The sequence below is a fragment of the Labrus mixtus genome, chromosome 19, assembly GCF_963584025.1.
Source record: "Labrus mixtus chromosome 19, fLabMix1.1, whole genome shotgun sequence".
Classification (NCBI taxonomy): Eukaryota; Metazoa; Chordata; class Actinopteri; order Labriformes; family Labridae; genus Labrus; species Labrus mixtus.
Window position 1 is genome coordinate 15,157,581 of NC_083630.1, and position 15,354 is coordinate 15,172,934.

Here is a 15,354-nt window from a genome sequence, read left to right on the forward strand (position 1 = left end):
TCTGTTGGGAAATGCACACCTTCAACCTACACATTTTAAATCAAATCAAGACTGCATATTAAATACTTGAATTTTATTCCATACAGTGCAAAAAGTCATCAGGCTACAGATGAATTTATTTAACAATCTCAACAATTTATTTAACAATCTCAACAAAACCACTAAAACACATATAAAAGTCTCCAATTGAAAAAGATTGACCCCAATGTTTAACTAGAAGTACAATTAGATAATAAGAACTACTATAGAATGATATACAATCAAATAAAGTGATCATAGATGACTCCTCACATTCACTCGGTGACGTTTTAATGTCACCATGACTCCTGTGAAGTACTGTTTCACAGGTTTTACAACTTGGTGAGACGCAAGGTGTTGAGGCGGACCCCTAGGATGGTGGACCCTGAAGCGTACTGGATCTCTCTGAGGATGCCGTTCCACTTCTTCTCTGTCTCATCATACCTGAGGAGGATTACAGACATAGTCATGGTACCTGGTATATGATTTTTATGTACATATCTTGAATAGAAATATACAAATTTGTTGGGTAAATTAACATAACAGAGCAAAACTTTAATATTGTTCCTGACTTGCTGAAAATGAGATTTTTATGTGACAAAGGCTGATATTATAGATAAATGCCCTAACCAAGGCTAACAAATACTGTACCTGTAGCACTATGGATTAAGTGAAATGTCTGATGTCTGTTGTTATGTCTCACCTCCAGATGTCATTCATCTCTTTGGGAACCGTCTCCTCACTGTCCTCTAAAGGCATCATAGCAAACCCTCCTACAGCGTACAGCGCACCAGCCAGAGACACCAAATTTAAAGAGCTACGCTCCTGAGGGAATACTCCAAAGTCTGACCATCTGACAAAGGGAAACACACACATACAGGTACATTTGAGTAAGTTACAATACAGAATATTTCTACATTTCATTTAGCAGTTCTTTTAATTCAAGAAAAAAGAAGGAGCATGTTTCACAAATTGAACTTAGTTAAACCTTTTAAATTAAAATGCACCTTCCTTTTTGAATTAATTCCTCTATGGAGGCTATGAACATCCATTTCTTCCTTTTATTATTATAAAATAAAATAATTGTTTTTGCACGGTTATCCTTGGCTTTTGTATTTCCCCAACAACCAACTACCTTCAAATAAAGTGAACATAAGTGAAAGCACGGGTGGGTGCCAGTTTTTGTGTGTTACATTCATGAATTCACTTTTTGTCAGTGTGAAACTTGATTTTGGGGAACTCACTTGTTGGTAGCGATGTCGTACACCTCCAAAGTATCCGTTAGCCCGGTGTCTGTGACTCCTGCTGCCACGTATATTTTGTCCTTGTGAACAGTGGCTCCAAATAAAGAACGTGCAATCTTCATGGGCGCGAGCTCCTTCCATTCAAACCTCAAAGGGTCATACGCGGAAATCTTCTTCAGACAATTCCTTTTAGAAACAGACAAAGAATGTCAAAGATCGGCCATTCACTTGTTGTCACTTGTATAACTTTCTTTCAAAGTAAATATTTCGGTTAACACAGATTGACAAAATATCCTGATTACACAGAATACTCACATGTCATCTCCTTTTCCTCCAATGACATAAATTACATCATTGTGGGATATTGTTTGGTGTCCATAGACTGGGTAAGGAATTGGCTCTGATTCACTCCATTTAAAAGATCTGTAAAAAGAAACAACCGGGAAAGTGTAACTTCACGTTAGCAGTCTGGTGAATTATTTCTCTAAATTCCTCATCCACTCTTTAGATTTGTCACATTAACGAGTACTCACTCTCTGTCATATATCAAAACAGAGTCCAGCGTTTGCTCCTGCTCCTTCAGTTCCCTCCCACCCAACACAAAGATGGAGTTCATGGCCTCGGCCATCCCGAACAGGAAGCGGGGAGACGGGATGGGAGGCATCCCCAGCCAATCAGCGCTAACCGGGTCATACTGAGGTCACAGGAGACAATCATTTGTGAATGTGTTCCACTTCAACCACTTGAAGAAGACATACTTCAGCACATACTGACAGACACAAATATAACATCGTACGTCAACATTGATTTTTATTTCCCCATATGTAACAAAATGAATTAGGCTGAAAGGGGCTAACATATTTGATTGTAATATTATACATGTTGTCATTATTTATGAACTAATCTAAGCTTTTTAATTCATCTATTAGAAGATGTCTCCGAAAGATACAATAATATTAATGTCTTGTACATCATTTTATCAAACCAAAAAATCACCCTGACGACATATTTGGTATCTCTTGGATCCCCATTACTATTTAAAATGCTTCACAGCAAAATAAAACTCATCATTTGGACTCGAGTGGGATATTAGATCCATATGACATTATATCCTCATCCTGACTCTTGTGATTCAATTATTATCCCAACATAGATATTTTAAATAAATAAAGATATGACTCTCTCAACAGATTTCCCTGCCAATTCAAACCGTGTCACCACTTCATGACTCCTCATGGTGGCACGTATTACATTAATGATGGTACTGGGAATGGAACTTAATTTGTCACAGAAAACGCTGACAGAAGAAAAAAGGGGATAATGTCAGACTGCAGGGATTAGAAATTAAGAGAATACATTAAGAGAAGTATTACTTTATTCACTTAATTGCAGTGAATACATATTTTAAAACTGTACTCCAACATTTTAGGAACATTTTGTGTTCTTCAACTGATCAGATACTGCAGATGTATCATTATATGATTATCTTACACTGTATCAATTATCCCCTAATTCCTTTATTGTAAAATGATTCATGTGTGCAACATAGCCCTTATCTATCATACTGTTTTATACCTTTTCGTATAGTTTCGTTTCATATCGTATCCGTAGTTACGCTTAACTTGGCCAGTGATTTTTAATTAGCTAAATTCAAATATGTTATATCCTTTAACAGAGGAGGCAATATGTTGTATATTCGTAGAATTCCTTATTTTCCCTATTTGAAGGATAAATATTAAGTTTATTACTTTCTTAGTCGTCAGCAGTATTCTGCAGGACTTTAACAAACTACGTTCCAAGAAAAAGTTAAGTTGACATTTTGTTCCAGTTGTGAACATTTCTCATCAAACTTGATTTAAAGGACTCCCTACCTGCAGGAAATACGAGCTAAGTGGATCCTCTTTGTTCAGTTCATCATAAAAAAATCCTCCTGCCACAAAGACCTGGTTCTCCTTGGTGGCCAGGCTGGCGTGGTTCTTGGGGATCTGTGTGGAAAGCGACGCTACATAGCAGTCGTTGCCAGTCGGATCGTAGGCCACAGCGCCCGTGTCGTTCACCATCATGATCAGGTTCCTGGCAAACATTCCGAACCTCAGATTGTCATTCAGGATGCCCGGGAGAAGACCTTCTTCCTCCTCATTTTCTTCATTTTCTCCATCTTTCTCTGCTTCAGCATCTTCCGTTTTGCTTTTACTTTTTTTAACCTCAGGAAATTTCCCTGCATGTGCATCCTTCACCAGTTGGACTTTTTGCTGCAGCTCTGAGTTTGAACAGATCATTTTGTTTCTCTCCACTTTCTCCTTCAGGAAATCCTCGCTGACCAAACGCAATCTAACACAATCCAGCAAACCTGGTAGCTCTTTCTCTCTGCTTTCAGCATCCCGGGCGACCCAGTTCATCAAGGCCTCATACACCAACTCCTCCGTCTCTACGTTCAGGTTGTCGTTTGTTAAAATGGCTGCAAGCTCACTCGGGAGCAACTGCAGGAAGTCCTCATCTCTGGAGATGAGCTGGAAGCGCTCGCAGGCGTAGTTTCGAGCAGATACAGCCAACCTGGGACAGTCCAGCATCAGGCCAAGTCTGAAGATAGCGAGACAGTTGCTTAGACTCAGGCGCTTTTGGAGGAAAGACACACACACAGTGAAAATTGAAGGGATATGGTACATGTTAGCCACTGCAAAGATGTCCTGGACGTTCTGCTCTGTCACGTTGATTTTGGAGGTGTAAAGGTACTTTAGGATCAGCCCCATGACACCCGGCTCTACATCCTCCAAGATAATTTCTCGTTTTTTGCTCTCGTCTAGATCAGACAGAAAGATGGCGCGGAAGTAGGAGCTGCAGGCGCACAGGACCAGCCGGTGGCAGGGGAACTCCTTGTCTTTGATCTTCAGCGTACAGTCGACCAGCTTGTCGTTCTCCAGCAGGTCGTACAGGCCGTCCTGAAGCAACGTCTGCTGGTACATTCTGGGTTCATCCATGGGATTAATGGGTAGCGCCATTGTTCCTGGATGGGAGGGTCTGAGGAGCCTTTCAGGGGCTTCAAATCAAACAAAAGTTGATCTCCTTTGTAGCGGAGTAGCTGTAGTTACAAGCCTGGAAAGAGGATTCAGAAGCACAGTCAGTCCACACCAGCTGAACCCTGAGACGGCCCACTTCCTCAGCTGTCCTGACCCTTCAACTGAGCTCCAACTGGTGGGTTATTTATAGCCCGGGCGCTCACTGTGGAGCTATGGGCTTCATTCTAGAACATGAAACGTAATATCCACCCTTAAGTCCCAACCCCACCCCTACCCACCCCCCAGGACTGTCCATCCACTCTCCAGGACTGTCCACCCACTCTCTAGCAGCTGACACATGGCATCATGGGTAATGTGTCTGCCCTGAGTCATGAGGCATCTAGAGTAGGTGATGTAGGAGGGTGCCCCCTGGGGGGTCTCTGTGACTGAGTCATTACAGTGGCAGTGTTACTCTTTCAGTTTGTTACTGCATTTACAATATACACATACCTTTAGTATGCAACACACAACAATCAGATACAAATCAAATAAACTTTGTTGTGTTCTCCTCGGATGTCTTCAGGTTGAAGTTTCTGAACGATGAGTTGTTTACTTAACATATTAAGATGGTATTCTCCTAGAGATCCTTTACATTTTGATACAATGAAATTACATTAAAAAAATGACTGTTTCGTCATGAGCCGGGGATCCAGCCGAAGATTTCTGCCTTTTAATAAGGCAGTTTTTTCTTACCACTGTAACTTTTGCTGCTTTGCTAAAGTGCTCATGATGGATAGGCCGGATCTTTGTAACATAGCAATAAGTAAGGTCTTTTACCTGCTTTTTGTAACATAACAATGAGTAAGGTCTTTTACCTGCTTTTTGTAACATAACAGTAAGTAAGGTCTTTTACCTGCTTTTTGTAAAGTGTCTCGAGATAACACTTGTTATGAGTTGACGCTATACAAATAAAAATTGATTGATTGATTGATTGATTGATATTGATCTAGATCAGGGGCCATATTCATGAATACTCCTAAGTACTAAGAGTTGCTCCTAGTGACAAAATTCTATGAACATTCTTACAATCAGGACATTTTCTAAGAATTTCCCCTCAAAGTTAGGACTCGATCCTTGTTAAGATGAAAGTTATTCACAAAGTGTCTTAGCCCTTAAGAGAGCTCCTAAGGTGTAAGGAGTAGTGAGGAGGACTTTTAAGAGGCTTAAGAGTTCCTCAAGCTGAGGAGAAAATTAAGAAATGTTCTGCAAACACCTGAAGAATATTTTTGACTCAAATTTGGGCAGAACAGACAAAAATTATTTGTGCAGACATTTCAAGCCATCTGTGACTTTATTCAGCACAAAGTGAGACATGCATGATGAGTTTCTCGACATGTGGTTACCTCCACAGGTGCATCCAATCACGAATTAAGACTCTTTACCTGCTGATGTAATTATCCGCATGTGAAGAAGCTGCGGCACACGTGGGCATGTGATTTCAAACCTTTTGTAGGCTAAATACTTTTGAAGAACGTCTTACAATTTTTCACACAGATTCTAATTTCATAGTGTTCATAATTACACAATGTCTGACTAGATTCTATGTTTGACTTTTTTATCTCAATTTTTTTTTTCAGCTTCTGAAAAATGTGTCATACCTAACGGGGTCAACCTGACTAAAATAAAAGTTTCTGTAAATATTTAAATATAATTTGTGAGCACAGGAGGAGGGGGAAGGGGGAAGGGGAAAAAAAACAGTAGAAAAGTGGAACATAAAAGATGACATTGTCGCATTATATTCCAAATAAATGTAACGTACAGTAGTCATACTGTTAGGATACGTTATGGATAGATTCCTAAGGCACAGGTTTTCTTGCTCATTAGGAGCTATTGTCTTCACCTGTGATGTTCTCCCTCACCTGATGGCTGATGACAAGCAGCTGGGCTGGGAGGTTATATAGGGGAGTGGAGGTCTCTTTGCTCCGTTGGCTGTGTGTATTCAGAGCGTGAACGCCATCAGTTGGCTTTCTGTGCTTTTGTTTTGAATGAAGATCCCAGTTGTGTGTGGCCATTTTGTGACTCCTTCCATTACCCCTCCCTTCTTTGACTCCCACTTAACTTTTGTTTTGGTGCCGTGTTTAGTTAGTTCCCCAACTCGCAACCTCTCATTCAGATTTAGTTTACTGGGGGGTATGTAACAGATTCAAAATTTAGTTTCCATCACTGAATATCAGAAGTCTTGTCGAGTCTATGTAGTGGTGTGTGACCTCACGTGTTGGGCTTGACTTTGTAGGCCTCGTAGAAGTCTTAAGCTGCGAACTGCTGATGTAATGCTGCAGAAATACCTCCCAGCGGTGATGACAAGCCTCAACAGTGACTCATCTACTTTAAATATCCAGCACAGCCAGTCATTTATATCTGAAATTCTCCATTATCATTTAAATAAAGGACACATTTTCAGTTTAATTTTTGCTTTATTGAAATGTTTTCCAAAACCTGTAGTTAAGTTTTTATTCTCTAAAAAATTTGACAGTATAAATGATACTGTAACTCATTTCCAGTGACTACTGAACAGAATACAGTTGTAATATACATAAATATACTGTTATTGTTAAGCAAAAGTGGGATTTAGTTCTATTTCTCCACTTTAGGTATAAACGCAGTAAAATGATGTTAAAGGTATTTACAGTTTATGCTGTTTTTATACTTCAGCGTTTCATATTTCATGTTATAAAATCTGTACTGGAGATAACGCTGCTGGCTGTTAACATCCTTCATTATAAGCATGGAGAAGAGAACGTTAAGTATCTACTCGGCCTTTTCCTTGCTGGGATCTGCTGCTGGCTGAGCGGCAGTCGTAGCTGCAGCGCTCGTGGCGGCCGTTGGAGGAGGAGGAGGAGGAGGAGGAAGAGGATCAGGGTCATCGATAAGGGCCTGTCTCCTCTCTCTCTCCTTGATCACTTGAATCAGGCAGTAGGTCACAAACATGGCGATGATGGTGGTAAAAGGAAAGCCTGGAAAAGCCGAAAAAAAAATGTTAATTAAGCTTGAAGTAAATGGCATGGCTTGAATAAATATCCTCTTCAAAATAAAAGCAACAAAGTCACCTTTGAGAAGCAGACGTTTGGCGACCAACTTGGCAAAATCCAAATTGTTCAATGCCAGGATGTTGTACAGAACAATGCACCAGAAGTTGAAGGTATTAAAAATGGCTCTGATACGTCTGGACATTGCTTCCGACATCGCCATCTGGAAAATAAACATTTTTTAACATGGAAAAAAGAGCATTTTAAAAAATCAATTACCTCTGCTCTTAAACTGAAATGTAACCCAGTACAAACCTCAAAAGAAGCAAAGGGCTCCATGGAGAAGACCTTGGCAGCCCACAGCTCAAAGTTGAGGCCAAAACAGTTGAAGAAAGCCCAGATGAGCACCACCTCGCAGGGTCCCAGCCACAAGATGGTGACGCCGAAGGTGCACAGTGTCGCAATCAGCTCCTCCACCACATTCTCATGTTTTCCACCCAGGTAATCGTACACATACCTGCAGAAAACAACACTGCGTCAGCATTTCAATTTGACCAAATAGAGAAAAAAAAAAACGATTTTCTCATAATTCTGAGATGCTGACTTGCACAACCACTCGTTGATCCCTCTGTCAAAATGACTGCAAAGGAGAAAGAAACACAGGTTTAGTTTGACATATTTGGAATCATTTTGCCAAATGTGGTCAAGTTGTGAAAACACAACTCACGTCTCGGCAAACACGTAGAGCAGAGTGATGCATTTTGGTGGCTTTGGAGGGTCCAGGTGATCCAATCTGGATATGGTGTTAATGACTCCAAACATGACGGCTGCTTTCACCCAGTCATACACCAGGTTAAAGTAAGCCAGGCCCACTAGAAACAAAGCAGTCCCATCAGTCATTAAGGAGCAATACGCAGAAGGTAGAATATTATGTGAAAGAATAAATGTGGGTAGTTTTCTGGAGGGGGCACAGACCCAGAGCCCAGTCGGAGACGTGCTTCAGAAGCTTCATGTCAGAGGGGATGGTGAGGATGTACATGAAGTGGAAGAGGACGTCCACTACGAGGATGACTCCCAGATAAATCAAGCCCTGAAGATTGATGTTCCACATCTCCCGCTCTTTCCTGGTCAGGTCAGACTTGTTGGCCTGCAGGGGGCAGCAGACGCAAAGTCACAAAATCAGAAACCTCTGCTGTGCTTATATACATTTCAGGAAGAAAACTTTGACTGTGAATGAGGATACAGTGTTTATGTGATCATGATGGATGATGTAGGCCGACTCAGTCTCAATCTTGTACATGAAAATTAACAGATACAAGTATTTTGATACTCTTTCACTATTGTTGTCATTATGGCTTGTTCTTACAAATAATGAAAATGATATTCATCCATTCAGTTGTTCATTTCTCTTTTTATTACTGGTTGGATTAACCCCTTCAGGCCACACTGTATTTAAATCAATCGGGGAAATTCTTTGGTTGCCCTGGTATTAAACCAAAGTCATATGCAAAAGACTGTGATCATGACACTCAAACAGGTGCTTTGTTTTTAAGGACTTTGACTCACTGCTCATTACAGTCCAGGGCGATAAAATCACAACACTGGCTGAGCTGGGGATCAAATCTCCATGACACTTACTTGAACATAAAACTTGTCGAAGGTCATGATGGGTCCAAAATAGAAGAAGGGGAGGTAGAAGTTGTACTTGAGCAGCTCCAGGATGTTGTAGTTTCCATCTTTCCTCTCGCAGTTCTCCAGAGCAAAGCTCATACAGCGCATTATGGTGAAGCCACATCCTCCATAGTAGAGAACATGACGCAGCTCGAAGTCCCCATCCACAAAACCCGCCTACATGGAGAGGAATTGGTCAAATAAAACATAAGAAATTTGGACATTTGACAACAAATATCTGTGTTTTGTAGCTTCTTATTTTTTCTAGTGTCATACCTGCCAGGACACGAAGGGTTCACACTTGAACGTAGCGAGTGTGCAAAGACCTGTGACGAAGCAAAGCCAGCGTATTTTCACTAAGGAGATGCTGTAGAGCAGGATACAGTGAGACAGCATGAGGGTAACGTAGGTCCAGCCCATACTGGTCCATACAGCCAGCAGCCCGTACACCATGTACACCAACGACCTGTACTGTGGGAGAGAAAGTGAGTGTAACCACATGATGCAACCTAAAGATACAACAAAGTCAAAATGGTGACATAGTACATTTCCTCATTCTATTTTTAAAATATATATTTTTGGGACATTTCAAGCCCTTATTGGTGGAACATAAGACATGGATGGGGAATATTTGGGAGAGAGTGGTGGAAGACATGCAGTAGATATTGAGGGTCAGACTCAAACCCAGGAGGGCTGTGAGGACTGTAGATTCTGATTCATTGCTGAGTTCTAACGGGAGTCCCACATTTCCTCATACATAAATACTCAGTTGAAACTGAGTTGTAAAACAACTTTGCATTTAACACTATACGTCACATCCCTCCCTTTCACACCACATTCACACACTGTTCGCAGACACTGCTACGTTAAGTACCCAGCTGCCCATTACTCCATTCACACAGCGCCGGCATGGCAGCGTGAGCAATTTTGGCATTCAGTGTCTTGCCCAAGGATACCACGACATGTGGCAATAGTTGGGGATCGAACCACAAGACTTCTGATTGAAAGTGGACTGACCCTCCCACTGAGCCACAGTGTAGGATGAGATAGTAGGACAGCAATAGTAGAAAGTCACTTTTGCAAATTGGCTAGTTTTAAAAATACATACACCAAGTTTAAAGTTTCCAATCGTGCTTTGATGAGGACGAATCAACCATAAAATAATTATCTACATATAATTATGTGACACTTTGTATGGGGACATTTTTCATGATGAGAACCTGAAATCATACTCATTCTGAATAAAGGAATTTGACTTGAAACGAAGTATTTATTCTAATAACTAAAGATCTGAGTACCATTGTGTGGTAATTTTTTGAAAGATCCTCAACAAAATGAATGTCAGTCTTCAGTTTTACAGGTTCTTAAAACACGTCTCGACAATGCGGCATAATAACTTCTGATAATCAAATAATCAGTTTCACTCTCCTCAACATTTCTACTTTTGTGGCTCTCTATCATGATAATTCTTATTGCCTTCTAACCTCACTAAAAGAGCTTCAGCAAACAATTCACAAAGTGCGAAACATTCTCAGATCAACAGTTTGGAACAGAGCATGAAACTCTGCTGACACTTGACATGTGCTCCACTGGTGTTAACCAGATTAACTGGCACAAGTGATTGTGCTCTGTGGAGCTTTGTTTTCATTTGTTGTCTCTTTTATTATTCTTCTTTTAGCCGTCTGACTCTCCCTCTGTCTTCGTCCCTCCACCTGGTCCCATTCATCATCTAATGTTTGTCTAACGATATAAAAAGCTGCTGTGCAATGTTGTAAAAATAAATAGTGACAAAGAGGATTTAAAATGTCACACCGACATAGAGAGAATTAAAACTGTATTGTATCTTTCCCCCCATTCAAAAGAGGTCGAGTGATTTGCTCTGATCATTAAAACGGAGTGTTACTACACTCCTGCTGCGTTGGTTAATCGATTCATCAATCAGACAATCACCTGCGGAGCCATCATTGAGCAGATCTTAGCGAAGAGCACGTGACCCGAGAGAGCAAACAGGATGTGATCTCTGTAGGTGGAGAACCACATCATCCACTCTGAATCAGCCGTATCCTGCAGAAAACAGAACCAGAAGAATATAAACTAAGAAAAGGTTTAACAGCAGTAACAAAATGTCTTCAACTACACACTTTTCCTCACCATCTTCCTCCCAAAGTAGTACCATCCTGGCTTCACGCTGGTTTTAAACGTCTTTCTGTTTGCGCTGGCTGAGAGCAGGACAAAGAGAAATACAAAGACATGTTCAAATCTTCAGTCAAACGTTCTTGTCCCTGAAGGCAGATGTGAAACGTTTGTTTTAACTTACAGTATGCAGGGCCAACTGAGGACCTATTTTCTTCCTCTGCTCTGTGATATTAATACTGACACCTGATCTGATCTGCGTGGTCTGCATAGCTCTAACTCCTCACACTCACACAGTCACACTGCCCCTATATGTGAACTGCACATTGTGTTGTGTGTATGTGACCAAAACCCCACACTGGTTCACATTTAGGCCTCTTTTTTTTTGTTTTTATAGATACTGCACTGAGTTCTGTAGAAATAAAACATTACCTGGAGGGTTTTGTGTTTGCATGCCTATCTGAGCAGCATATGCATGCATGTATGTGCAGCTTGTAAAAGAAAGTGCATGATATTGTAATTTACAGTCATTGTTATCTTAAAGAAGCTTGAATCTGGCGTTTGTCAAAATAAATGTCTCCACTGTGGGATTGGTCATCTTCTACAATTTGTCATGGGAAGAATTCACTTCATAATGAAAAAATAATACATTTGCATGGAAGATAAATGTGATCAGATAAACATACATGTATGTACAGTATATCAGCATGTAATGCTTATAAATAGAAAAAACAAATGCAAATTTGATAATTGTCTTGCAATATATCAATCTTCACAGAAACGCTGTGTCATGATATTATTGTTACTGTGGGCCATATATTACTTCTTTTTTTTTTTTTATCAAATTGATAGTTACCCTGCTTTTTCCACCCTTATTCAAGAAACAACCAAGCATCATGTTTAATATTCACCAGCATGTAAAGTTTAATTCCTGTAATTTTCACATCCACAGAAGAAATTTGACATTTGATGCAAGGAAAAGGATCAAAGTGATCAGTTATCATCTTTAGAGCACATATTTTACATGTTTATTGGTATATGGATTAGATTGAGTTTTAGATTAGAGAACATTATTAATCCCCAGAGGTTGCAACCTGGTTAATTCATTCACACGACAATCAATATCGACAGAACAATCACCATACACAAGTAAATTAATAACAAACACCATTGAAACCATTTGAGACATCACTTACAGCCATGAATCAGAGCCACAATGAACAATGTTCATTAAAATCGCTGACTGCTGCTGGAAAAAAGGACCTTCTAAGTGGTTCAGAAGAACACTATAAGGCATCACTAGTCACTCACTGAAGGAGCTTCAGAGTCCATTAAAACACTGTGCAAAGGGTTGCCTTCAAAAGATTGTGACTCCACCAGAATCAACCTGAGCCTGGGTCTAATTAGCTGCAATCATTGAAAACATTGTGGGTTGACTGATGTCAATGAGAGCTTAAAAAATACATGTTTAATATGATCTAAAAAACACAAAACATGATTGCACATATAACTTTGCTGTGTTTGCCCTCTTCATTGGGTTTATAGACAATAAGAAAATCAAAGACTAATAAGTCAGATTAAGAAGTTTTCAGCAAATTTGATCAAGCACTTTCAAGTGTTTGAATGTGAGACTCAACAAATAGCAAATAATTAAATTAACCTCAAAAGAATGACAGTGTAGTATTCTTTCCATCTGTGTTTGAGTGTAACAAAAAGAGGGCGTGTGCTTTCTCATACTTACAACTGGACACCTCAAAGATCCAGCTAGCAGCCCAGAACATGGCCAGACCCAGCACGGTGTTGTAGAAGTAGACCTCATACCTGGGAAGAGCAGCTTTGATCCCCATGGTCACTGAGACAGGAAGAGCTGTGCAAGCTCCTAGAAACACAGACAACTTCACGTTGTATTTGTACAACTCAAAAAACAGGTTTAACTTGTGCAGTGACACCCATGATGTGACAGCACTCCAGGGCTTCCTAATCTCTCTGACAGAATTGTGATGGTTCACACAGTGGTCAATCTGTTCATTACCCCGATCATATCTCTCATTCTGACCTCCTGGATCTCACTCAGCAGGAGGGACGACACCTTATCAACACACTGTGCGGTACTCAGGAGAAAGTGCTACCATTCCTCTTCAATGTTTGTATGAGAAACATTTATTCCGACTAACTAAAAATAGACAATTGTGCTTGTCAATCAATCTTTATTTAGCTCTCTATCATGTTTCAAGTCACGTACCTTCACAGACACATTATTAGTACAAATGAAAGTAGTGAAGAACAAATACTTTGAATTCTGCCCCATACTTTACCTAAGTATTTCATTTCTAGGAAAAAAACTGTATCCTTTCTCCATCATATTTCTGAGAGAGATTGTGCATGAAAACAACATTTAAATATTAATCTGCATATTTCACATTAGGAAAGAACGCAAATGGTGAAAGAGGAAGTAGCAATAATACTCTGTAAAAATGTATCCCTTTCAAAGTAAACATTCTTCTACTTACAATTGTACTGAAGAAACAGGCTAGTTTACATAGTAAAAAATCAAAGGAAAAGTATTTATGTTTTATGATCCCTGTCACATTATAGTCCCAGTTTATTGATGCATTAGCATCTATGGATACTTTTGCATAGAAGTAAACTACAGAGCTTAAAGAACAGTTGAGTGTTTGACAGTACATACTTTATAAAGTCAACTTACATCCCAGCACTGCCCTGTACTACCCGTACTACCTCGACCATGTCCAACACTATTGTAAAACTCCTCATTCACACAAACCTTTATTGTCTCAACAATTTATTTAACATCGTCTTACCAAAGAACAAATGAATGCCAAACCTTATCTTAGGTGTATGCTTTACTTGAAAGAAAGTAGGCCAGTGTCTTAATATATAAATATTCTGTTACATTCAAAATGGCACTTAACAGAATTAAATATTCGTTTACTCATTGCTTTATTAATATAATTGTATAGGCCTACAATATAAGCTAATGGAATGATATAGATGGTGATGTGCAGCTGATTAAATTGATGTATTTTGTAAGCTAGTTTTCATGTTTCATAAGCTTTAAATAGATTTCAGCTTTATCTGTAAATTATTAGCCTATCTGTCAAATAAAGAGGTATAAGTGTGATATTTTTAACTATGTCGGCCTAGTGCAGTAGACCAAAACTACAATGGTAAAAGTGAAGTGAAGTTTATCACAACTGTAGCCTACTTAAGAGCATAAGAGCAATAAATGCACCTGAGCTTTGAACACTTCTACTTTAGCACACACTATTTAGGCACCTTTTCATTCACCCATTGAATTATACTAAATGTCGATCCATCGTGACATAAAACGCGGCTTACTTTTCTAATCGTCACGTGTCCCTGTAAAATGATTGGTTGTTAAGCCTTTGAAGTAAGCATCATTGATTACCGTTATCTGCTTGACTTTGTTGTGATTATCGAGTGAAGGGACAGCGAAAATGAGCTCATTTTCCACACTGATAAGAGGAAAAGACATTAACACAGTACAGCTGCGTGCTATTTATAACCTCACAACTTCTCTCCTGTCTCATTCATTAGTTCTCATCCATTATAACAGCCTGTTTAACCTTTTAAAGCTGATTTAAAAAAAAAAAAAACACGTTCAAATCGGTGTTTGAGGTCTAAAAGTAATGATGTAAGGGCTATTTATCTCGCTGCCTTTTAAATGTTTGCCTGTTTTCTCGACAGTGTCCCGGGTGAGATGCCTGTTGTTAAAATGCCACTCCGCTCGTGCACTTCAGCTTGTCCTCTGCACCACCTGTTGTGATACTGACCTTGAATGCAGCAGTTGAAGCTCCAAGAAAATCCCGATGAAATGCAACTGTTTTTTTTTTTCTTTGTTCAAACGGATATTTAAAAAACGTGAAATTACATTTAGATAAATTTCAAGACTTTATCATGTGCTGGGCGTGTACAGCACGGTGGGCTGTGGGTCCCTCTGACTCCCTGTCAGGGAGCTGCCACCGGTTAAAAGGTGACATGATGTATTTATACTTTGACCACTGAGACACAGTGGGCGGAACAAGAGAGCTGTAAAGTCTTTGTAACACACTGTAAGACATCCAATACAGGGGTATTATCTCTACTTTTTAATTATATCAGCCACCACCCTGAGATGCAAAAAAGATACCTAAACACACTTACTGCAGTAGTAAGTAGGTAATACATCTGCAAAATATCTTTATTTGGGCTAATTGCAGTCAATGTATGCATGAATGCCCCCTT

General features: G+C 39.7%; 2 protein-coding genes across 2 annotated transcripts; both read right to left on the reverse strand.

Annotated features, from left to right (window-relative positions):
* Positions 1-56: 56 nt before the first annotated feature.
* klhl40b (kelch-like family member 40b) lies at positions 57-4,449 on the reverse strand. Its single transcript, XM_061064276.1, has 6 exons — positions 3,134-4,449; positions 1,796-1,956; positions 1,578-1,685; positions 1,263-1,448; positions 722-871; positions 57-462 (listed from the first exon to the last, which is right to left on the reverse strand). Exons 1-6 carry the CDS (start codon positions 4,259-4,261, stop codon positions 351-353), a joined length of 1,845 nt encoding a protein of 614 aa, XP_060920259.1. The 5' UTR covers positions 4,262-4,449; the 3' UTR covers positions 57-350.
* Positions 4,450-6,712: 2,263 nt separating this feature from the next.
* On the reverse strand, positions 6,713-15,097 carry hhatlb (hedgehog acyltransferase like, b). Its single transcript, XM_061064295.1, has 12 exons — positions 14,904-15,097; positions 12,830-12,967; positions 11,107-11,174; positions 10,906-11,019; positions 9,232-9,426; positions 8,923-9,132; positions 8,260-8,431; positions 8,012-8,156; positions 7,889-7,924; positions 7,600-7,801; positions 7,366-7,507; positions 6,713-7,272 (listed from the first exon to the last, which is right to left on the reverse strand). The coding sequence occupies exons 2-12, from the start codon at positions 12,933-12,935 to the stop codon at positions 7,067-7,069; spliced, it is 1,596 nt and encodes a 531-aa protein (XP_060920278.1). The 5' UTR covers positions 12,936-12,967; positions 14,904-15,097; the 3' UTR covers positions 6,713-7,066.
* Between the last annotated feature and the right edge of the window lie 257 nt (positions 15,098-15,354).

Bases quoted from the DNA above. Each gene is read 5' to 3' on its own strand.
- klhl40b (XM_061064276.1), bottom strand. From the start codon at position 4,261: ATGGCGCTACCCATTAATCCCATGGATGAACCCAGAATGTACCAGCAG. The intron at 872-1,262 runs GTGAGTTCCCCA...TCCCTTTGTCAG, and splicing joins TACGACATCGCTACCAACAA to ATGGTCAGACTTTGGAGTAT. The intron at 463-721 runs GTGAGACATAAC...AATCCTCCTCAG, and splicing joins GAGATGAATGACATCTGGAG to GTATGATGAGACAGAGAAGA.
- hhatlb (XM_061064295.1), bottom strand. From the start codon at position 12,935: ATGGGGATCAAAGCTGCTCTTCCCAGGTATGAGGTCTACTTCTACAAC. The intron at 11,175-12,829 runs GTAAGTATGAGA...TCCTGCTCTCAG, and splicing joins GATCTTTGAGGTGTCCAGTT to CCAGCGCAAACAGAAAGACG. The intron at 9,427-10,905 runs GTGATTGTCTGA...TCTCTCCCACAG, and splicing joins GCTCAATGATGGCTCCGCAG to TACAGGTCGTTGGTGTACAT.